The sequence below is a fragment of the Cinclus cinclus genome, chromosome 2 (genome assembly GCF_963662255.1).
Source record: "Cinclus cinclus chromosome 2, bCinCin1.1, whole genome shotgun sequence".
Taxonomy (NCBI): domain Eukaryota; kingdom Metazoa; phylum Chordata; class Aves; order Passeriformes; family Cinclidae; genus Cinclus; species Cinclus cinclus.
The window spans coordinates 116,858,381-116,879,739 of NC_085047.1; the positions used below are offsets into that span (position 1 = coordinate 116,858,381).

Here is a 21,359-nt window from a genome sequence, read left to right on the forward strand (position 1 = left end):
TTCTCCAGCAGCTTTTTCCAGCTCAAGTGGACATCGCTGTGCTCTGCTGTATTTTTACAAATGCTCTTTTTCCTCCTAGTGTGTGGACATAACCACAGCCATGAACGACAGAGCAGTGGCCCAGAAAAGGCTCAATGAGAACTCCTTTGACCTGGAGGCCATGTGCATGCTGAACAGGGCACAGGAGCAGGTAAGCTGGGGCCTTCCAGCAGCATTTTGGGCAGCTTGAACAAAAGCAGTGTTTACCTTTCATAGCAGCTGAGTTTTCTCTCCTCTTTAAGTTTGGAAACCCAGATGTGGGCCAGTGTTTCAAAGTTCTGCTGTGGTTTTGCACTTCCTAACACTGAGTTTCGTTGGGCTCCTTGGTGTATTCTGTGTTTTCACCCAAGTCACTCTGGAACTTAGTTTCAAATTTATTTTTCTGTAAATTTTACTATAGTTCAACAGCACAGATGTAGGTAATTATTTCCAAAACAACGGATTCAGCAGTTCTGGGGATGAGGAGACACTGAACTCACTGGAGTTGGAGCTCAGGTTTCAGGGTGACCATTCAGACGCTCAGATTTTGGGAGCACCTGCTTTCATCTGGGTGTCAGTGAACACACCAGATATCAACAAGACGGTGTGAGAACCACTGAGAGAGAGCAGAGAGTGGCAGAGGAGAAGGTGGAGATGTTGGTGTTGGTCTCACAGTGGGTTTTGTGTTGCAGATCGACGCCTGGGCTCAGTCCAACTCCATCCCTGGGCAGTTCACGGGCAGCACCGGAGCACAGATCCTGTCCTCAGATGAGCTCACCAACAGCGGGCCCCAGGCGTGGATTCGAAAGGTAGAAGTGACACAGCCACTGCTGTCTCAGCAGCACACTTCACAGCAGCCAAGGACTGCGAAAGGCAGGCCAGGTGCCTCGCCCCGTGGCACAGCCCGAGCCCAGGGCGGCAGCCTGGGCTCGGTCCCTGTCCCTCGGTGCCGCTGAGGCTGTGACGGTGCCCGGCGAGGTGTGGCCGAGGAGACACAGCCTGCCACTGCCAGGACACTGCTGGTGCTGCTGTGCTGCCAGTGGCAGATCCCTCGCTGGCGCTGGCGCGCGTCAGGCGGGTTTGATCCCGCCGCTGTTGACATCAGCGGATTTTGGCATCGGCTTCAGCGAACCAAGTCCCAAACTGCCCTTGTGTTTGCCTTGGTTCTCTCTGGTTGCTCCTTTGCCTCTCTCTGGATCACCAGGGTTTTCTGGGAGCCAGAGATGTGGAGGATTAAAGCAGGAGTTGCAGTTAATAAGTTACTCTCACTCTGATACTGTTAGATACAGTGCAGTAGTTCCCTCTTGCTGTGGGTTATCGCTGGCTGATTTTGGGGTGTGGTGCGTCCTCCGTCCGTGTGCTTTATACATTTAGTTACTCAAGCTGCACCTTTGCTGATCAACGCTGGTCTGGTGCTCTGTCAGGAAGGAGACCTGAGGAATTCAGGCAGCTTTCACCTTCCAGGCACTTGCAAGGAGTAAGGAGTCAAGCTGGTCAGTGTGGCAGGTGCTGCAGCTGAGTCTGTATCAGCTTGGGTTAGGACAACCTCCAGGCTGGGAGGTCAGATTTGAGGCTTAGGTGGAATTTTCTGTAAAAGTTGGTGTCAGCTGAACACAAAAGTCTGGAATTATCCTAAAAATAGAAATACTTTTTGCCAGGATTCACTTACTTATTCTTCCACTTCATATAGCCAAGCAGTGCAGAGAGCCAGGGAACACAGGTCTGAGTCACTGGCCAGATGCAAATCTTCTGGGATCTTACCAGTGTCAATGCAGAATGTGCATGATAAAGTCTGATTTTAACAATCATGAACAACTGAGATTGTAGCAAAATGCTGCCTTTGATGAAGACTATCCTTGTTCCTGGCAGAGGGAGCTGTAAAGCACAGGGATGTGTTGGTGAGGAAGGAACTTTTCCATCTGGGAGGCTTGGGAAAGAGATCAGCAGAGCTGTGAGAGGAGTGCTGTGAGGTTCTCCCTCTCTGCAGCACCTGGAATGGGCTCCCAAGGCCCTGGAAAGGGAGCAGCTCTTTCCCAAACCTCCTCCCTGAGTCTCCTGTGATGGCAGTGACAGGAGGGGCTGCTCGCAGGGGTGAAGTGGCAAGGGTCAGGTGTGTTCTCCTGTCCTCCAGCTTCACTCTGGGATCTGCTTCAAAGCAACCCAACTAAACAAACCAAAATAACAGCCAGAAAAAGTCCCCAAACATAAACCCAAGAAAATGCTTCATGGGGAGAAAATGGGAGAAGAGTGTGGTCTGTGCTTGTGGACCCGACTGCTGTGAGGAGCAGAGGAATGTTGGAGCATTTTGTTGGATCTGGGCATCAGTGAGGCAGCAGCAGCAGCTCTCCTGCCCTTCCCAGAGCTGGGAATGTGCTGTGCTTGCAGTGCAGGCTCTGGGGCTGGGCACAGGGGAGGCTCCTGCTGGGAACAGGAGGAGTTGGTGGGTGAGGGAGGTGAGGACAAAGTCCTCTCCCTGCTCTGGCACTCCTCAGCTGCTCTCCTGCTCTGCCTGGTTCCCCCTCTGTGCCAGCCCAGAGCTGCTCAGAAGTGCCCTGGGGCTTCAGGAGTGGTGGGGCCTGGGAAAGCCTCACACAGCTTCATGTGGAGTCCTCCTGTGGCTGCAGGAGGGTTTCACAGGAAGAAGCAGGGATGTGGTTCTGAATCCCTGTTATCTTTCTCAGGGACAGGAATGCAAACCACCCATGAAATGCAAAGTACTGCTTGTGTGTTATTTGGACACCTGAAATGGTGTGACAATTACCAGTTACTGAGTGTAGCACCGAGGAGTCAGGCTTGTGCTCCCTTTTTGGCCTAAAAATTGCATCTTAACATTAGAAAAAACACTGGTATTTTTTCTTTCAGGCCAGGAGTTGGACTTTGATCCTTATGGGTCATTTCCAACTCAGGATGTTCTGTGTTTCTGTGATTTTTATCTGCTAGCAGGGCTGTGGAGTTTCTTGGGGGATGTTGTGTCTGTGAGTTAATGCACATTTCTGGCTGAGGCTGTTTGCTGAAGGCATTTCCCTTGGGAATTTGCCATGGGAGGAGCTGTGACCATCCAGCACAGACTGAGCCCGTGGCAGCCACTTCATTTGGGTCTCAGGAAAGAAAGAATTAGAGCAAGCACAGACACTGGGTGTGACAGAGGTCACCACACCACCAGGGAGGTGGAGCAGGAGGCTGACTCAGGAGGGCAGGAAGGGACTTGGGGCTCTGTCTTCACTTTGCATTTTGAGGATTTCAGCTTTTCTTGTCCTTTCCCAATGACTGGAGAGGTAATATGCTCTCAAACCAGACTCTGCCTGGAATCTCAAGTTGGGAATTAGGTACTGCAGGGGCTCATGTGGAGCACTGGGGTGGGGACATTAAGTAGGAGTAAGATTTATGTTTTAAATTCCTGGACTAATTCATGGTGTTCATGTGCAGGGCCCTGAGCAGGGTCCATAAAAGAGTGATGTGGTGTTAAGTATAAAAAATTTATGAACAATCTCACCTTTCCCTTTGAAAAACTGGCTTCTGTTTCAGTTTGTCACCATCAGTGTAATCAGTTCACAAATGTGACTCATCTTTTCTGAAGGTTGCTTCTATTTTTATTCCCTTTTTCCTTCCAAACACACTGTGCTGCTGAAGAAACATCAGAGCAAGTGTTTAAATACTTCTTTTGGTTTTCCAAGCAAATTCTGTTGAGGTCTATTTACTCCCCCTTTCCCAGACTCACCACTTGGTTCTGGATTTATCAGCTCAATTCTGGAGCCTGAACCTGCTCCCCAAACCCGGGGTTGTGCTCAGGGGTGGGTGGCCCTGGGGAGCTGCTGGGTCACTCACTTGTGCTGATCCCTGGGGTGCAGAAAGTTCTGGAAAGTGCAAGCTTCCCCTCCATTCTTGCAGGCACAGCATAGCAGAACTCCTTTCAGGGTGGAAGTGAAGCTGAGCTTTGTGGATGCCCCTTGCTGGACTTCCCTCAGCCAGACCTGGTGTTCCTGCTGGGAACAGGGAAGCTTTCCTTGGCACCTGGCAAAGCAGAGCAGCTCTGTGCTCACTAGGTGCTGGATCTTGGGAATTAGGAATTGTTCCCTGGCAGGGAGGGCAAGCCCTGGCACAGGGTGGAATTCCCAGAGCAGCTGTGGCTGCCCCTGGATCCCTGGCAGTGCCCAAGGCCAGGTTGGACACTGGGGCTGGGAGCAGCCTGGGACAGTGGGAGGTGTCCCTGACATGGCAGGGGTGGCACTGGGATCATCCTTAAGGTCCCTTCTGACCCAAACCAGTCTGGGATTCCATGATTCCACAGTAGGTGAGTTCTGTTGGACTGGCTCCCCCCAGTGCTCTGGCTGCTGTTTTTCTCAGCCATTCCTTTTTCCCTGCTGTTATGCAGAAGCTGTGAGCAGCACCTGCAGGTGCTTGGGAACGCAGGGCTTGTGAGGCATCTGCTGGGCTTCTTCAGCAAGGGATTCCTGCTCCTGTCTGTGGGAGGGGTTGGGGCTGCTGCTGAAAGGGCCAGAGCATCTTCCAGTTCAGCAGCCAGCCCAAATTCCTTCCCCAGGGTCCCTGCAAGGTGCCACAGGGAGCAGATGTTGATCAGAGGTCCAGGAGCGCTCCCAGGGATGCCCAAGCTGGGATTGTTGGGCTGTGCAGGGCCAGGAGCTGCACTTGGATGGTCCTTGTAGGTCCCTTCCCACTCAGGAGATGCTGGGATTTAATGGGAAATTCTGCTGCCCGGCACAAGTTTTTCCAAAGTGCTGCTTGTTCCTGGAACTTGGACTTCTTGGAGTTCAGCCTTTAGTTGCAGCCTTGTGCTGCACCTGAACTGCCTCCCCTTGCCTTCAGGGCTTTGTTGTCTTTGCTTCCCAAACTGTTGCTCCAACGAGTCAGCCTGAAGAATCAGCAAGAAAGTTAGTTAAAACTGCTCTAAACCTCTGAAGGAATCAGGTTTTACCTTCTCTTTAAAGCAAGTGCTGGCACAAGAATGTGGCTCTTCAATGTCTCCATGTGTTGGCAGAGTGGAAGTGGGATTTCATGGAATTTAGAGATCAAAATATAAGGAGAAAAGTATCAAATTGTCCTGCAGGCTCCCTCAAATTAAGAAAAGTGAGTGAAAGAGAAATTATTTCGTAAGTAATGAGTTAGTTCTGACAGCAGTAACCACATGCTCAGAAACCTGGGGGTTCTTGTCTTCCATTCCCTTTGATTAGTATCTGGAAAGGTCCAGAGCTGCTCAGGAGTTTTTGGGACACTCACACTTGGGTGGTTTTTAAAATGAGAAGAATTGTGGCTCTTGCTTCCCTGCTTTTGTGAACCTTTCTGATACTTCTATGGTTTTCAGTGAGTTCCAAACCCAGTACCAGTTTCACCCCCACTCGTTAAATCATGGGCTGAGGGAAGGTTTCTGCTACTAAACTACAAAAAAATAAAATGTACAGGTGGCATTAGAGGTTTACATTCACTTTATTATTAAAAGAAAAAAACCAAACCAGAATCAAAATGCAAGAACCTTTTCCTTGCTGCAGATTTTTGCTTCCTCAGTGACCTGAGTCCAAGTGGGCTTCTCCTGGCTCCTTTCCCACTGGTACCAGAATTCCTTGCTCTAGCCTTTTAGTGGGATGCATGAGTATTTGTGGCTTCTGGAGTTAAATTATTATTAATAATAATAATAATTATTATTATTAATAATAAATGTATAAGTCATTGTTGTCCTGGTCCTCTTGGTCACATTGAAGAGTCAGCACAAAATTCCTGCTGCAGTTCCCCACCAGGATCCTGAATTCACCCATGGAAGGGGTGCTTCAAAAGCTGCCCTTTGGAACTTAGAACTTCCTATTTCCAGTTTCTGGAGTTTGTTCAGGCTCTGGTTATTCCTCTGTAGGAGCTCAGGGCTTGGGTTTTTGACCAGGAACAGGATATTTTGCTCCAGCCCTGAGCCAGGACATGTCCAGGTGTTTGGGAAAGCCGCAGTGACCTCAGCAGGAGCTTGCCCTGTGTCCTTTGTGAACTGAACACACCCCGTGGTGCTGGAACAGCCAGGGAGTCCAAATCCTGCTCTCCCAGCAGGGGCCAGCCCAGCTCCAGAGCCTGGCTCCCTGTCCTGGGGGTGCTTCTTTCATGGGATGTTCCTGGAAAAGGGGAGGAGGGAGTGGGAAGGGCTGTGGATGTCGTGCCCCAGGGGCTGGGTCTGCACCAGCCCCAGCTCTGCTCCTCCAGCCACGTGGATCCCTGTGGATCCAGACAGGGATTTCCTGGGAATAGGCAGAGATTGGGAGCACTCCTGGCACAGCCTCCAGCAAGGCTTTCCTGTCACACTTGTGCCAGCCTCCAGCGTGGGGGCTGGACACAGCGGCGTGTTGGAAATCCTGACGAACGCCCGGTCTGCCAAAGGGAGCACCTGTGGCTTTGGTACCTGCCAGTGGAAACCAGGCACCTGGGAGCCCTGGGAATCCAGGGATGTGTCAGTGCTGCTGTGGTGACAGCCCCGGGCCTGTGCTGAGCTTCAGGAGCTGCCAGGGATGCCCAGGCTGGGATTTTGGGCTGTCTGTGCAGGGCCGGCATTCGGAACCCCGTGGTGCTGATGGGTCCCTTCCAGCTCAGGACATTCCGTGATTCTGTGAACTCTGGGAAACTCCTGCTCTTGCAAGCGCAGCTCCAAAGGAAGCAGAACCCCGAGTGTTGTGTGTGGAAGTGCCTGGGCAGTGCCTGAGCCCTGGCCAGCTCTGGGGGCTGCCTCTGCTCCGACGGCCGCTCCGTGCCGGGCTCCGACCTCGTGTCCGGGAAGGCAAGCAAGGTTCTGCTGTGATGGAAATGCTTGACTTGCTTATGGGGTCAGCGGGGGGGCACGAGAGATGATAGTTCACAGAATAACCTGTGAACTTTCACCCCTCTATATGGAAACTTGTTTCAGGGTCAAATCCTTGTAGCCGCCTTCTTGCCACGGTCAGTGCCAGCCCTACTATTCACAACACTGCGGCCAGCGAGGCCTAGGTACGTAACATTTAAGGAGTTTTTACAGTTCTTTACATCAAAGCAGATGTTTAAACTTTCTGTTGATAAGCTTTCACCGTTTAACAACTTTTGTTAATGCTCATTTGAAAGAATGTGACGACTGCTGCTGCTAAACTGGGGGGCCAAGCGCCTTTTTCCATTAAAATAAAGAGAGGGGAAAGCAAAACCTGTTTGTTCCATGTGGAATTTCAGAGTAGAACTTGAATGTGCAACTGCTGTGTAATGAATCAGGTGGGGAGAGGTTTTTTTTTTAGATTTAAATATGCCTAAACAGCCTGTGAATGTCATGACTAAATGTGCTTGTGTTCTGTTGGACGAGGAGGTGCCCCTGGCACAGCTGTGCCAGGATCAGTTCCCACTTCCCGAGCCGAGGAGGTCTCTGGGATCAGAGCAGAGCGTTTAGAACCGGATGGTTGTCGCTTGATTAAACACATCTGTCTGCAAAGGGTCACTGCCACTTTGGGATCACCTTAGACTTTTCCTAAGTTGTTCTTTTTTTGCCAAACATTGATTTGTGTCTCGTGTGTCTGCGTGAATTCCGGGTTCCACGCACTGATTTGGGCTTAAAATCCACAGAGCTCAGGTGGATTTTTTTTTTTTTTTTTTTAATTGAGTCTGTGAAAAATTGTTAGAAACATTTTTTTGGAAGTTCCCACTTCACATTTAAAATCCCAGCACTAACTTTAGGCCTTGTTTTACTTCTCTTTTTCTGGATAGGATCAGTTCTTAAGAGCAGCCCCTGTAACTGGAGGAATGGGAGCTCAGCTGATGAGGAAAATGGGCTGGAGAGAAGGAGAAGGGCTTGGGAAGAACAAGGAAGGCAGCGTTGAGCCCATCATGGTGGATTTTAAGACAGATCGAAAAGGTGAGTCCTGCCTCAGGAATGTCCTGTGGCTTCTCACCTCTCAGGGCTGCCTGGAGGTGTTTTCTGTTCACTGGCACATGAACTGATTCTGGGATTTTGCTTCGGGTTTGCCAAGGCCTGGGGGTCAGTCCAGAGCTTTGTCTTGGTGGAAAAGCTGTGGGTGGTTGTTCTGGAGAAAATGGCTGGAGCAGGAACAGGGGTAGAAAATGGAATAGTGGGGTCAGTTTGGCAGTGAGGACAGAGCTGAGAGCCCCAAAGCTGAGCTTTGTGAGTGACTCACACTCAGAGCTTTGGGGCTTCCCTGTGGATTCCTGTCCCTTTTTTTTGTCCCTGCTGTTCATCTCCAGTCTGATCCTGCTGGAGGCATCTCTGCTTATCCTCAGGGCTGGTTCCAGAGGCAGCTTTAGCCTCCACGTGACATGGAAACCTCCCCTGTTTTCCATGGTTTCCTGTCAATGGCCACAGGGCAGAGCTCCCTTGGTGCAGCAGAGCCATCCAGGCAGTGCCAGGCCCTGGTGCTGCTCCTTCAGCTTGGTTTGTGTGCTGAGTGCTGGTGGAGATTTCCCATCTCAAACACCTCTCCAAATTCTGACTGCTTTAAATCCAAGATGCAAAGTTCAGCAATCAGGATGTCTGATTTCATTGTTCTGCTGTGCATGGAACAAAACAACAACAACACACTAACTGGGACAGATTCCTGCTGTTCTAAAGATTCCTTTTGCACCAGGAGCCTTCAATCCCATCTCAAAGCAAAGGGTGGAAATACTCAGAATTTCTGTTTCGAGGCCATTGGATGGGGCTGGAGCAGCCTGGGACAGTGGGAGGTGTCCCTGCCGTGGCAGGGGTGGCACTGGGTGGGATTTAAGGTCCCTTCCACCCAAACCAGTCTGGGATTTCAGGGCTTGTGTTGGCTTTTGTCTCTGCTCAGAATTGAGCTTGGAATGGCCAAACTCCTCACGTGTTTTTCTTTACAACCTTTCTGTGTAAAACAAGAAACAAAACCCAAAAGGTGGCTGGTCACAGGGATTGCCAAGGACTCTCCCTGGCCTGTGGGAGTCACCTGAAACCAGGGGTAGCCTTCAGACAGCTGGGCTTTGCTTTGGAATTCCTGGTTTTGAAATATTTATGCTCATAAGGTAACCTGATCATTCCCACAGAAGTTGTGCCAGTGTAATGGCTTTGGTTTGTTAATTTGGAATTTTTTTGTTGTGAGATAGGATTAGGAGGAAGGTAAAAACAAGTTTAATTTTAAATGGTACAAAAAGAAACTTTGCTATTAGAAACTATAAGAGAAAAAAAAAGTTGGAATCAGAATTTAGACTACCTTTTTTTTTCCCCCCACACTTATCTTTTTTTACACTGAAAATGTATAGAAACAACTTAATTATTTTTTTTCTTCTCTGGCATCTGGCCAGGGTGCAGAATTCCCTCTGCTCTTGGGCCACCCAGGTCTGTGGCACAGGAGATGGAGCAGGAGGTGTCCTGCTCACAGAGAAGCAGGAAACATGATTATATATTAAATATATGTCATATATATTTAGGACAATGGGTTACATATTGATGACAAGTAGTTTTTCAGACATCCATGTTCTTGGGTGATTAAATGGGCAAAACATACTTTTTTTTTTAACCTGTGTGTAGAGTTTTAAAGTCCACAGTGTTTGTCAGGAAGGCTGTTATTAACCCACCACCCAGGCTTGTTTTGTCAGGAATTTATTAAGACATTTTTCAGTGTACCCACTTAAAATAAAATAGAATTCCTGGTCCCAGGAAGTGACTCAGGAGGCTGCAAGTTGTTTGAAATTCCCAGCTGAGGTCCCAGAGACAGGAGGTGGAGTGGCAGTGACTCTGCAACAGGGAGAGGATTCAGTGAGGAGGATGAGAATCTCTTGTTAGGTTTGGGTTTAAAATTCTGTGAGGGGGGCAAAACCCTCAGCCTTCCCTTGAGGGTCTGTCTCTGATGGCTTCGTGGCCCTTGGGAAGTCCCTGCTTAGGGGTTTGCAGAAATATTGGGATGAATATCTGATAAGGAGGGAAGGATTTTCCTGTAAAGCAAAAGAAACCCAAATGCCACCCAGAAAAGCTGAAGGAACAGGAAGACACTGGAAGCAATTGCAGTATCTCCCTGTCCTTATTCACCAAAGCCACAACAGGAAAACTTGAGGTAAGAAACAAAGGAATATTGAAAAGTTGAAGTCTGAGAGTGGCAAAATCCAGGGGGAGAAACTTGAGTTTCTCTCATAGATTGTCCCTGGAATTTCAGACATTTCTGGCAGTTCCTCAGTTTATTTCTTAGTCTTGTCAGATTTTCAGAACGACAAAGTTGAGCTTTGGTGTTTGCCAGTGACTCCAGGAGAGCCTGTGCTCCCCGCATCCCTTTGAGGCTGTTCCACACTCTGCTGCTTTGTTTCCAGGTGGGATGGAGGTCACAGCTTGGGCTGCTGGAGCACTGCTGAATTCAGAGAGCCCAGGGGATCCGGGCCCGTGGTGTCATTCCTGGCAGGGGGGGACACAGGGACGTTTCTGGATAATGGGAGTGGTTCCTGTGCTCCCTGTGTTTGAGGCAGACTGAAGGCAGAGAGTGACTCTGGGCTGCACAGAACAGTGGGAGAATTTCTTCACCTGTTCATTGTTTCTGCAAAGAGGGCGTGGAAAACCAGGTGTTCTCTGGCTTGTGTAAGACTGCTCGGAGTTTTCTCCTCCTGCCTGGTCCAGAGTCTTCCTTGAGCCTTTGGGAAGAATGTGATGAGCGGAATGGAGGGAAAAAGGTGGAGGGGTTGAGATGTGGGTGGTCTCCAGGTGTCCCCTCGCATCCTGTTTGTGCTCTGCTGGTGAGACACAGGAGTCAGTGGGAGTGGGGAATGTCACCGTGCCTCTGTTGTTCGCAGGGCTCGTTGCTGTGGGAGAGAAGGCCCAGAAGAGGTCTGGCCATTACGTGGTGATGAAGGATCTTTCAGGTGAGATTCTTGTCTAGAATAACGCGGTTCCCTGAGGCTGCTTGGATGCTGACCCTGGGATGTGTGTGTGTGCCAGGGAAGCACCCGGTGTCTGCGCTGATGGAGATCTGCAACAAGAGGAGGTGGACGCCCCCCGAGTTCGTGCTGGTGGACGACAGTGGGCCTGATCACCGCAAACATTTCATCTTCAAGGTGGGTCTGGGCTGCCCCCGTGCTGCTTGCCCTGTGCCAGGGATGAAATCCATGTTTCTGTTTGATAGAAACACCTCCCGGGGCTGGCTGAGGATGGCGGAGCCGTCTCGGTGCTGGAATGTGCAAGTCCTGTTCCTGGAAAGGCCAAATCGGGTCCCTGGAGTGCTTTGGTCTGGGAATGGGGGAGACCTGATCCCAGGGCTGGAGCCAGGCTGGGAGAGCTGGGGGTGCTCACCTGGACAGGAGAAGGATCCAGGGAGAGCTCAGAGCCCCTGGCAGGGCCTGAAGGGGCTCCAGGAGAGCTGGACAGGGACTGGGGACAAGGCATGGAGGGACAGGACACAGGGAATGGCTTCAAAGTAGGATTGGATGGGATCTTGGGAATTAGGAATTGTTCCCTGGCAGGGTGGGCAGGCCCTGGCACAGGATGGAATTCCCAGATTTGCTGTGGCTGCCCCTGGATCCCTGGCAGTGCCCAAGGCCAGGTTCGAACAGCCTGGGACAGTGGAAGGTGTCCCTGCCATGGCAGGGCTGGGATGGGTGGGATTTAAGGTCCCTCCCAACCCAAACCACGCTGGGATCCCATGAAATGGCCGGGCTGCCAGGCAGCCACGGGTTCTGTGTGTCCCTCTAAAGAGGAACTGCCCAGAGTGTCCCTGGAGCAGCCACAGCCACCTCGTTAACCCCTGGTTCCCCTGTGCCAGGTGAGAGTCAATGGCAACGAGTACAGGCCCACCTTTGCCAGCCTTAACAAGAAGCACGCGAAAGCCACGGCGGCCACGGCGGCGCTGCAGGCCATGGGACTCGTACCAAAGGAAAGCATGGTCAATACCACCATGTTCAGGAGTGCCTCACACCGCTAAGCTTGGCTTTACTGGGACACTGGTTCTGAGCATTTTACTCTGCACAAGAAATGGTATTTGCCCCTCTCATGTTGTAAATACATCGGCGATTCCCACCTTGTAAAAACTGTACAGACACCCACAGGTTTTTTTCTTTTGTACCATCCAAATGTATTTAAATCATACTTAGTTTTTGGTATGTTTATATTGTTTACATTAGTGATGTAATTATTTCTTAAACGACTAAATCAGACGACAGACTCTGGAGGCATCAGAAAGCCAGACCCTTGGCTGAAGCTGCTGCAGTTCCCCTCCTGCCGGAACGCTGACCCTTTGATACAGTTTTGTAGCGGCTGCAGAATTCCCCGGGGCTCCGGGAGGTGCTGGGGACGCCCTGGGGCCGTGCCCGGGCTCTGCCCCTTGGTGCCACCCCTGCCCCAGGCCAGTGGAGCCACGAGGGACCTGGAGATTCGGACACGACCCAGCTCAGTTCCTGTGTGGCCCCAGGAGGTGGCCTGGGGATGCTCTTCCCAACCAGTGCATCCACTGCCTGATGCTAATTGTACGGATTTGTGGTTCATGTGAATTTTAAACTCTTAACAAATCTACAACTGGATTTTGGGGGAGGGAGGGAGTAGAATGACGCTTCAATTGTTGTACCCAACTTGGTCAATAAAGCAGCACAAGTTCATAATCTTCACCCCTGGTCAGTAAACAGTAATTCCAGTGGATGCAAAGCCAGGAAACAGAAATTTCAATAAGCCAAAATGCCTTCCGCAAGAAACACACACGCGATACAGAAAAGTGGCTTTGTGAGGGTTCTGGCAGGAGCAGGTCTGGTTATTTTTGGTTGCTTTGAACTTTTACAAAATAACTCCTTGGAGTGAAATGTTTCCATAAGGATCCTCTGCCCTCAAGGAGCCTGATCCAGAGTTTGGGCAGCTGGACAGCAGACAGGTTGTAGAAAGCTTTTCCTGCTTTTTATTTTATTCTTTATTTAAGAAGCATTAGTCTTTGGTCTGTGTGCAGGTGGGATTGGAAGGGGCGCAGTGCACCCTCCCTGAGGGACACGAGTTAGGAGCAGGCTGCCAGGATTTCTGCACTCGGGTCGTTCTCAGGTGCTTGTCCCAGACAAGTCTTTGTGAGGTGTGAACCTGAGCTGGGTCTGGAGAAAGAACAAGCCCAGCCTCGCTGCTCAGACCTCACTTGAGGGACCCTTTGGCCGTGGGGCCCAGGAGCTGAGGAATTGTGGAGCTGTGTGGATCTGTCGGTGTCACAGAACACGGAGTCCCCTTGCTCTGCAGGGACAAGGGTTGGTGCTTCCTGTGCAGCAGAGAACTGGGGTTGGTTTGGAGACAGAAAAGCCCCTCTGAGTCTGTCCAAGTGCTCTGGAAATGCTTCAGTTGATCATTTCATGGACGTTGTTGTCTCGAATTAAACTTTTTTCCCTTTGGCATCTCGCCTTTGGTCTCTGACTAAATGTGTGGAGCTTGTCCTGGGAGCTGCCTGGGAGGTGTGGAATCCCCAGGAAATGAGGGAAGAGGCGCTCTGGGAGTGCTCGGGCGTGTCTGGCTCAAACCCCAGGGCTGCTGAGCATTCTGTGCAATCCATGCTCTCCATGTCAGCTCAGAATTCTGGACACTAATTAGCTGGACACTAATTTGGGAATGTACAAGCCCCTGTACTTGTTTTGTTCCTTTTTCTCTATCCCTGTTTCCCACGTGTAAGCAAAGACCCGAGTTCTCTCCCAGCAGCAAAGAAATCCAGTCCCACTAAAGACTCCATTTAAAAAATAACTTAGGAAAGGTCTGGATTTCGTGGCTTAAAGATGGGAGTCTATGTGTTCTTGGAACCACAGATCCTTTGGGAACAGCCCCGTATCCCAGAGCTGGGAGCAGCTGGGATTTGCTCCTGGATCTGACAGGTCACAGTAGTTCTGAAAAGCCAGGATTAATCAGCAGGCAGTGCAGCAGAACTGCACCCTGCTGGATCCCTGCTGCGGACAAAAAGGACCTGGAGGCAGAGGAAGTTGTTGCTGGCCCAGGAGCTGCTCCTTGCCCATGTTCAGTTTGTAGGGATTTGCTTGGTGATCCCAGACCCCGAGGGGCAGCAGCAGGGAAAGCAGGCAAAGCTTCATTTCCAATATGAAACATCAGATTAGAAACATTGCTGGAGAACACAAGCACGAGTTGGTTCCACTTCCCACTCAGCTTTGGGGTTCCCTGCTGCAGGAATGTGCTCACCCAACTGCTGTGGAAAAGTGACCCAAAAATGACACTCCCCAAAACATCTGTGACCCCTCTACCTGCATGGAAACACTCAGAGCACCTGGTCAGACTCCGCTCCTGCTGGGAGCACACAGCAGCTCCTTCCTCTGATCCATGGGATCCCTGATGCTGGCAAAGCCCTCCCAGCCCACGGAGTGCTGTGCCCCACGGCCACCTTGTCCCCAGCCCAGAGCACTGAGTGCCACGTCCAGGTGACACCTGCAGGGATGGGCACTGCACACCTCTTCCCAAGGCCTGAGCACCCTTTCCTCCTGCTCAGGTGCTGCAGCCAGTGAATTCCTCCCCTTGTTCCCCTCCAGGCTGTGGTTTGTTCAAAGGGCTCCCTCTAACCCTGGGGTGGGTGTGGGAGCTCTGCTGAGCTGTTCTGGGGAGTGGATCCAGCTGCAGCCACAGCTCTGTGTCCTCTGACCTCCATTCCTCCCTGTGCAGCTCAGAGATGACCCCAACCCAAGAGGTGTCACACACCAAGGGCTGTGAACAGTCAGGGAAGGGGTTTTGCCAAGCATTCCATCCATCCATAGGATCCCGAGGGTCTGGGCTGGAAAGGACCTTAAAGCTCCTCTGGTTCCTCTCCCCTGCCCTGGGGGGGGGGGGGGGGGGGTGTTCCAGTTCCAACCTGGTTACAAGTTCCTGTCCCAAGCAGGAGCAGAAATTCCATGTGTGCGTGTGCGTGGGGAACACTGATCTGCCAGGGGCAAACCAGACCAATAAAGCAGAGTTTTATTTAAAAAACACTTTCTACACTAAAAAAAGGAGCCATCCTTTTGCCCCCTGGAGGCCTTTGCCCTCCTTTGTTTCAAAGCCTTTGGAAGTGTTCGTGTGCACCAGTTGTGTGGGGTGTGTGCTGCCCTCATGTGCCTCCTGCCCTGCCCCAAGCTCAGCACCTGCAGCCCTGGGAGGCAGCATCCAGCTCCATGGAGCAGCATTCCTAGGCCTTCCAGGTGTAGCAGTAATCCTTCAGTTCCAGCAAGCGGATGGATGATTTTCCCAGGGTGGGAGTCTGACTCAGCTGATCCAAAGTCTTGGGATGCAGCCCGCAGGCAGGCAGGTCCTGGTGCACACCCTCCTGTGAAGGGCACACACACACACACACACACACACACACACACACGAGGTTTGGAACGAGGGTTTGTTGGGAAGGGCCTGGAGCTCCAGCAATCACTGGGATCCCGCTGGGGAGCTCCCCGTTCCCCATTACTGCTGAGGGAGGACAAGCCCCAGGGGCTGCAGGGGCTGGTCCCGGGTACTCGGGTGCCAAACCCCGCGAAGGGAAGGTCCCGTTTGCGCTCCCGCTGCGGGGCAGGGCCGCGGCTGTGTCCTCACCTGGGGCGGGGCCGTGTTGAAGGCGGCGCTGGGCTCGTGGGGGCTGAGCAGGGCTCGGAAGGAGCCGCGCTGAGCCGGGCCCAGCACCAGCGTCAGGGCGTGCAGGGCGTGCGGCAGGATGGGCCCCAGCACCTCCAGGCTGAACACGTCCTCAAAGCCCTCCTGCACCCGGACACGGCCGCTGAGAGTCCGAGCCTGAGGGCAGAACACCACGGTTAGAGCTGCGCACGCCACAGCCAGGGGCGGTTCTCAGCAGCTCGGACACTGCAGTGCCACAGGCCCGCTGAAAACAGAAACGCTGCTCAATGTTCTCAGCAACATGTGCAATGAATGAAGTTTTACTGTCGCTGTAACAACTCCTAAAATGTACCCCCTGGGCTGCAGGAATGCTGTAGGGAAGTTTTGGGAAGTGGGAAGGGAAGGGAAGGGAAGGGAAGGGAAGGGAAGGGAAGGGAAGGGAAGGGAAGGGAAGGGAAGGGAAGGGAAGGGAAGGGAAGGGAAGGGAAGGGAAGGGAAGGGAAGGGAAGGGAAGGGAAGGGAAGGGAAGAACAGGATGAACTTCTCTGGGGGAACAAGTAGCTCATCCTGTTCTTAATGGGAAAAAATTTAGATTAGATACAGGGAAAGAATTCTCGGCTGTGGGGTGGGGAAGCCCTGGCACAGCTGTGGCTGCCCCTGGATCCCTGGCAGTGCCCAGTTCCAGGCTGGACATTGGGGCTGGGAGCAGCCTGGGACAGTGGGAGGTGACCCTGCCATGGCAGGGCTGGGATGGGATGATCCTGAAGGTCCTTCCCAGACCAAACCATTCCTTGCAGGAACAGCTGGTGAGGTGTGGCTCAGGGGCGGGGAGAGTCTGAGACCCCACAAGATCTGGGGAGAATCTTAACAACCATTTTCCCTCTGGGCAGTTCTGCTCAGCCTCTCGTCCCTCGGGAGGTGATGAAAGAGAACACTGGGATGTCAGCTCAGCGCAGGGACGTGTTGGAGGGATTGAGGAACAGGCTGTGCCTGCAGACAGAATACTGACTCGGGCTTTAGGCACAAAAATCCTGCTGCGGTGCCTGAGGGAAACGCCACCAAGTCAGGATCCGATCCCCTGGGTAAGGAAACGCTTCCCTCCCCTTCCCGGAGCCAGCGGCGTCCCTCCCCTCACCTTGAGCGTCTGCATGGTCCCGCCCCGGAAGGCCACCGGGGCCAGCAGCGTCGGGGGCAGCCCCGCCTGCGGCCCCGCCACGGCCACCAGGCTGCGGCAGCTGATCAGGAAATTGAGCAGCGTGAAGGTGTTAGTGCCCCTCACCAGCACCAGCGACTCGGGTCTGTGATCCACCTGCACCTCGTGCTTCTCCTTGCGCCTGGGGAGCCGAGTCAAGGGAAAAACAAGGGGCAGTGGGAAGCACCCATGTGCCAAAAAGCTGGAGCAGTGAACCCCCCCCCAACACACCCCATCTGCCCAAAATCCCCAAAACCAAACATCACCAAGCTTTGCACTCATCCAGATCTGTTCTTCAAATATTAAACAGCATCTTAATCCCGGCTTCAAATCCTAGAAATACTTGCAAAGTAATTTTTTAAAAAAAGCAGTATTTCATAACATGCAGGAACATGAGGATTCATATTTAGAGAACGGTTCTTGAAAACTTCTACAGAACTTAAATGTGTGCCACAGCGGTGCAACAACTGCCTGGTGCACACATCTGGAGAATCAAAGCAAGGATACAGTTGGATAGAAATGGAATCTGGTTTCTTCACCTTGTCTTGGACTCCCATCTCCTCAAGCCAAGAGAAACTTCCATCATCATCATCATCGCTGGGAGCTGGTTCCCTGGAGACACAGGAGCAATATTAGGAGGGCAGTGCCTCTGAGGAAGGTTTTCCAAAGAGAATGTGCAGGAGCCTGGAGATGCCCTTGAATTCCAGCACTGCACAGCATTGTTACTCACCCTGCATCCTCCACACTGCTGCCCCCTTCCAGGCCGTCAGTGGTTTCTGTTTCCAAACACTCCTCAGAGTTTTTCTGTTTCCTGGTTCTACTTTCCTCGAGCAAAGGTAAGGAGAACTCTATGCCTGGGTCGGAGGAGAGTGAGAGCAATGAGGGATTTGTCTTTACAAATGAGCTGGGGACCTGCTGGGAGATAAAACCAGCACTGACAGATAAAAGAAACTATGGGATGGATTCCACCGATTGATGAATGGAAAATGATATCTGCCTTTACAGACAAACTGTAGGTTTGCTGATAAATGAAACTGGATATTGAAAGATGAAAGCAGCAATGGGGTAAATCCATGAATTCCACAGGAATTAAAAATTAAAAGGGAAGGTTGTACATTAGAGGGGAATCTCAGGTATCAGGTGTTCTGGGAAGGCTGTGCCTCTCAAGTACTTCAGCCCATGGGAAAAGAGAGAGGGAAACATGGATGGGAAACTGGGATCAAAAGGAGGCTGCGTCCTCCAAAAATTGGAGAGACCGCAGGGGAATACCCCTTGGCCTCTCCCTTCATTCCGATAAAGCTACAGGACTCCTCAGTCTCCTTTTTGCACACAAAACCCTGGTGTTGGCGTATTAATTTTCATGACCAGAGGAAGCAGTGAAGGGTCCCCAGCCCCTGCTGCCCTTACCCTCGCTCCTCATGGCCTCCCGGAGGCCGCGGGTGGTGGGGGCGATGGCGGCGGTGGGGACGGCACTGCCCGCCAGCCCCGCGGCGCGGAACAGCACCGAGAACTGCGCCGCGCACACGTAGAAATAGGGACAGAGCCGCGCCCTCAGCAGGTTGTACAGGGAGGTGAAGCTCACCGACCTGCCGGGGGGAATAAACAGCTGCATTGGAGAGGGGCTGGGACAAGGCATGGAGGGACAGGACACAGGGAATGGCTTCAAAGGAGGATTTGATGGGATAGTGGGAAGGAATCGTTCCCTGAGAAGGTGGGAAGTTCCCTGGGAGAGTTAGTTTTTATCCCTGTAAATAGTGCCAGGAGAAAAGGAATTGTTTAGAACTGGCTGGATGGGATATTGAGAAGGAATTCTTCCCTAGGAGGGTGGGAAGGGGCCGGGATGGAATTCCCAGAGCAGCTGTGGCTGCCCCTGGATCCCTGGCAGTGCCCAGTTCCAGGTTGGACATTGGGGCTGGGAGCAGCCTGGGACAGTGGGAGGCATCCCTGCCATGGCAGGGGTTGAAATGTGATGATTCTTAAGATCCTTCCCAAACCAAAGCATCCCATGATTCCGTGACGAATTAAAATCTTTGTCTCACTCCTAGCCAGCCCACCCAGTAATTCGGCTGCACTTACCAGTCACTCATGAGCACTTGCTGCAGGGCCTCGTCCTGTGCCCAAGGACGCGCCTTCCCAGCCATCCTCCTGTCTGCCCCGAGGCGGGGGAACAGCGGCAGCCAGGGCAGCGAGGGGTGCAGCCAGTACACCAGGCTCTGCTGGAAGGCACAGCGCAGCTCCGTGCACAGCCGAGGCTCCTGCAGGTCCGACAGGGTGTGAGGGGATGGAAAAGCTGCCAGGAACAAAAGCTGCAGCTCCAGCCACCCGCCCAGCTCTCTCACCTGCACGCTCTGGGGCAAGGTGGTTTCTGTAGCTCTGCAGTGCTGAGCAAACCCCTGCGCTTCCTCCTGTGCTTTCAGATGTTCTGCCCAGGTGAAGGGTTGGGAGGACATGAAGAGAACCCGTGTTTTAATACTCCAGTCTGCAGGGAACTCCTGCCGTGGCGAGGAGGGAGCTTTGGGTACAGCGAGAGGTGAATGAAGGTCCTGAGCAAACAGAAACAGCATCAGTTAACTCGCAGAAAATTAAACCTGTCCACAGGCTGAACCAAAGGCACGGTTTATTATTTTGATTGTTTCACTCAGTACCACATTCTTGTAGAAATACTCCATTCTATTGCCTATAAAACCACATGGTCCTTCCAACAATATAAACTAGGAACAAATAAAAGGATAAATGATTAAAATAAAAAAGCCCTGAGACTGGTGTTTATAAAGACAAGAATTTCCATGCCAAAATGGTTATTTCATTTCATCTTTTCCTGGTGACTGTAAGGTCACATGCAAAAAAAAAGCCCTGGGCACCTCCAAGACAGTTTGTTCTCTTTTTTCTATCCTTCCAATTTAGTTTGAACTTCAGTTTCTGTATCTAGAACAACATTAGAGAATGTCTGTTGAAACTCTGTTTCAATTTCAAGGGCTGGTTTTCAGGAATTCTTGCTTTCTTAAGTGCCTGACGCAGTGCTCCATTTCTGCAGCTGAAAACCAGACTGCAGGAGGTCTGTCTGGTGAAGAACATCCTCAGCTCAACTACATATAAAACTAAAAAACAGTATAATTATAGTCAACATGTAAATAAAACTGAAAGACAGCAACCTCTGTCCATGGAACTACAACAGCTCTGAGGTCAGGCAGAAGGCTGGGTTTAAAAAGCTGATGCCAGAGCAGGAAACATCATTGTAAGCAATTTCCTCGATGACTGACATTTTTGTACATTCTTCTATGCAGAGATGGGCCACCCAATACCAAATGAAACAGTTTCAGCTTTCTGCACGCCCAGAGAACAGCTGAAATCTTTCCAGCAGTGTGCACTGTTCCATACCTGGCTTAGGGCGAGGATGTCGGAACTTTCAGCAGGCTCTGCTCTCTTAGGGGGCTTCTCTTCACAGCCCAGCTCTAAAAACTGAATGAAAGAGCAACATAAAGCACAGCACAAAGGATACACCGGGATGATCTTTTTATAAACTGCCTTTGCAGTGACATTTCCGAGTGATCCTCAGCACTCCAGTCTGCAAACAAGCCACGCTCAGGGGGAGGACAAGACCCACACCCAGCACTGAGCAACAGCTCCAGCCCAGCAGGGCCTTGGAGGAGCCAGGGGCGAGCCCGGGGCTGCATGGAAAAGGGCTCGGGACAATGGCAGAGAGCTGAGGAGGAGGACGATGGCTGAGATCTGAGGGTGACAGCTGTGGGCAATGGCTGAGAGCTCAGGGCTGAGGGCAATAGCTCAGGGCAATGGCTCAGGGCTCAGAGCAGTGGCTCAGGGCAATGGCTCAGGGCAGTGGCTCAGGGCTCAGGACTGAGAGCACAGGGCAGTGGCTCAGGGCTGAGGGCAGTGGCTCAGGGCTCAGGACTGAGAGCACAGGGCAGTGGCTCAGGGCAGTGGCTCAGGGCAATGGCTCAGGGCAATTGGCTCAGGGCAGTGGCTCAGGGCTGAGGGCAATGGCTCAGGGCAATGGCTCAGGGCTGAGGGCAATGGCTCAGGGCTGAGTGAGAGCTGCGGACCCCGCTGCCGGGGCTCGGACCCACCTGCCAGAAGGGCGCAGCCGATGGGTCCCCGCCCGGCGGGGTCGCTGCCGGAGGCTGCGGGGCGGTCGCCGCCCGCTGCGGAGCGTTGTCCAGGCTGCAGAAGGGGTTGCGCCGGCGGGCGGCTGCAGAGGGGCCCCGCGGGGCCGGGGCAGCGGCGGCCTCCGCAGCAGCGGCGGGATCATTCCTCCGCCCAGGACGTTTGCGCTTCAGCCGCAGCAGCGCCGGCGGCTTCTTGAAGCCGGGTGACGGCCCGGGCTCGGCAGGGGCGGCCATGGCCGAGCGGGGCCGGGAAGAGCCGCGCTCCCGTCTTGGCGCCAAAGAGCGGCTGCTCCGCCCCAGGGCGGCGCTCAGGGAGCGGCGCCGCCGTTGCTGCCGCCCTCAGGGGCTCTGAGGGGAGCGCGGCCCCCAGGGCTGGGCTCGCCCGCGGCACCATCGCCCCAGGGCGCAGCTGTGTGAGATGGACACTGAACCCACAGGGTTTTTAGTTCACTTGGGTTGAAGAAACGAGTGTTTTGGGATGGAAAACCACTAGTCTGTTGTAAACTGGTCTTAAAAGGCATAATAAATACTAAAATGGTATAATTAGAAA

At 52.4% G+C, this 21,359-nt stretch overlaps 2 protein-coding genes across 4 annotated transcripts in view; one reads left to right on the top strand and one right to left on the bottom strand.

Annotated features, from left to right (window-relative positions):
* SON (SON DNA and RNA binding protein) overlaps positions 1 to 12,564 on the top strand; it is a 36,505-nt gene extending 23,941 nt beyond the window's left edge. The window contains exons 7-12 of one of the 3 annotated variants that reach the window (XM_062488210.1): positions 80 to 190; positions 711 to 827; positions 7,726 to 7,873; positions 10,762 to 10,830; positions 10,907 to 11,022; positions 12,117 to 12,564. In XM_062488210.1, coding sequence (XP_062344194.1) covers positions 80 to 190; positions 711 to 827; positions 7,726 to 7,873; positions 10,762 to 10,830; positions 10,907 to 11,022; positions 12,117 to 12,449 — 894 coding nt within the window. In that variant the 3' untranslated portion in view covers positions 12,450 to 12,564. Of the gene's footprint in view, positions 1 to 79; positions 191 to 710; positions 828 to 6,907; positions 6,988 to 7,725; positions 7,874 to 10,761; positions 10,831 to 10,906; positions 11,023 to 11,726 lie in introns of those variants that run through there. The other 2 variants (XM_062488211.1, XM_062488212.1) reach the window with 2 other exon arrangements.
* Positions 12,565 to 14,831: 2,267 nt separating this feature from the next.
* Positions 14,832 to 21,220, bottom strand: DONSON (DNA replication fork stabilization factor DONSON). Its single transcript, XM_062488213.1, has 10 exons — positions 20,771 to 21,220; positions 20,064 to 20,144; positions 19,025 to 19,228; positions 18,762 to 18,940; positions 18,093 to 18,271; positions 17,416 to 17,539; positions 17,193 to 17,297; positions 16,629 to 16,827; positions 15,476 to 15,670; positions 14,832 to 15,218 (listed from the first exon to the last, which is right to left on the bottom strand). The coding sequence occupies exons 1-10, from the start codon at positions 21,041 to 21,043 to the stop codon at positions 15,081 to 15,083; spliced, it is 1,677 nt and encodes a 558-aa protein (XP_062344197.1). The 5' UTR covers positions 21,044 to 21,220; the 3' UTR covers positions 14,832 to 15,080.
* Positions 21,221 to 21,359: the final 139 nt, after the last annotated feature.

Bases quoted from the DNA above. Each gene is read 5' to 3' on its own strand.
- DONSON (XM_062488213.1), bottom strand. From the start codon at position 21,043: ATGGCCGCCCCTGCCGAGCCCGGGCCGTCACCCGGCTTCAAGAAGCCG. The intron at 17,298-17,415 runs GTGAGTAACAAT...CTGTGTCTCCAG, and splicing joins AGCAGTGTGGAGGATGCAGG to GGAACCAGCTCCCAGCGATG. The intron at 15,219-15,475 runs GTGAGGACACAG...TGCCCTTCACAG, and splicing joins TCAACACGGCCCCGCCCCAG to GAGGGTGTGCACCAGGACCT.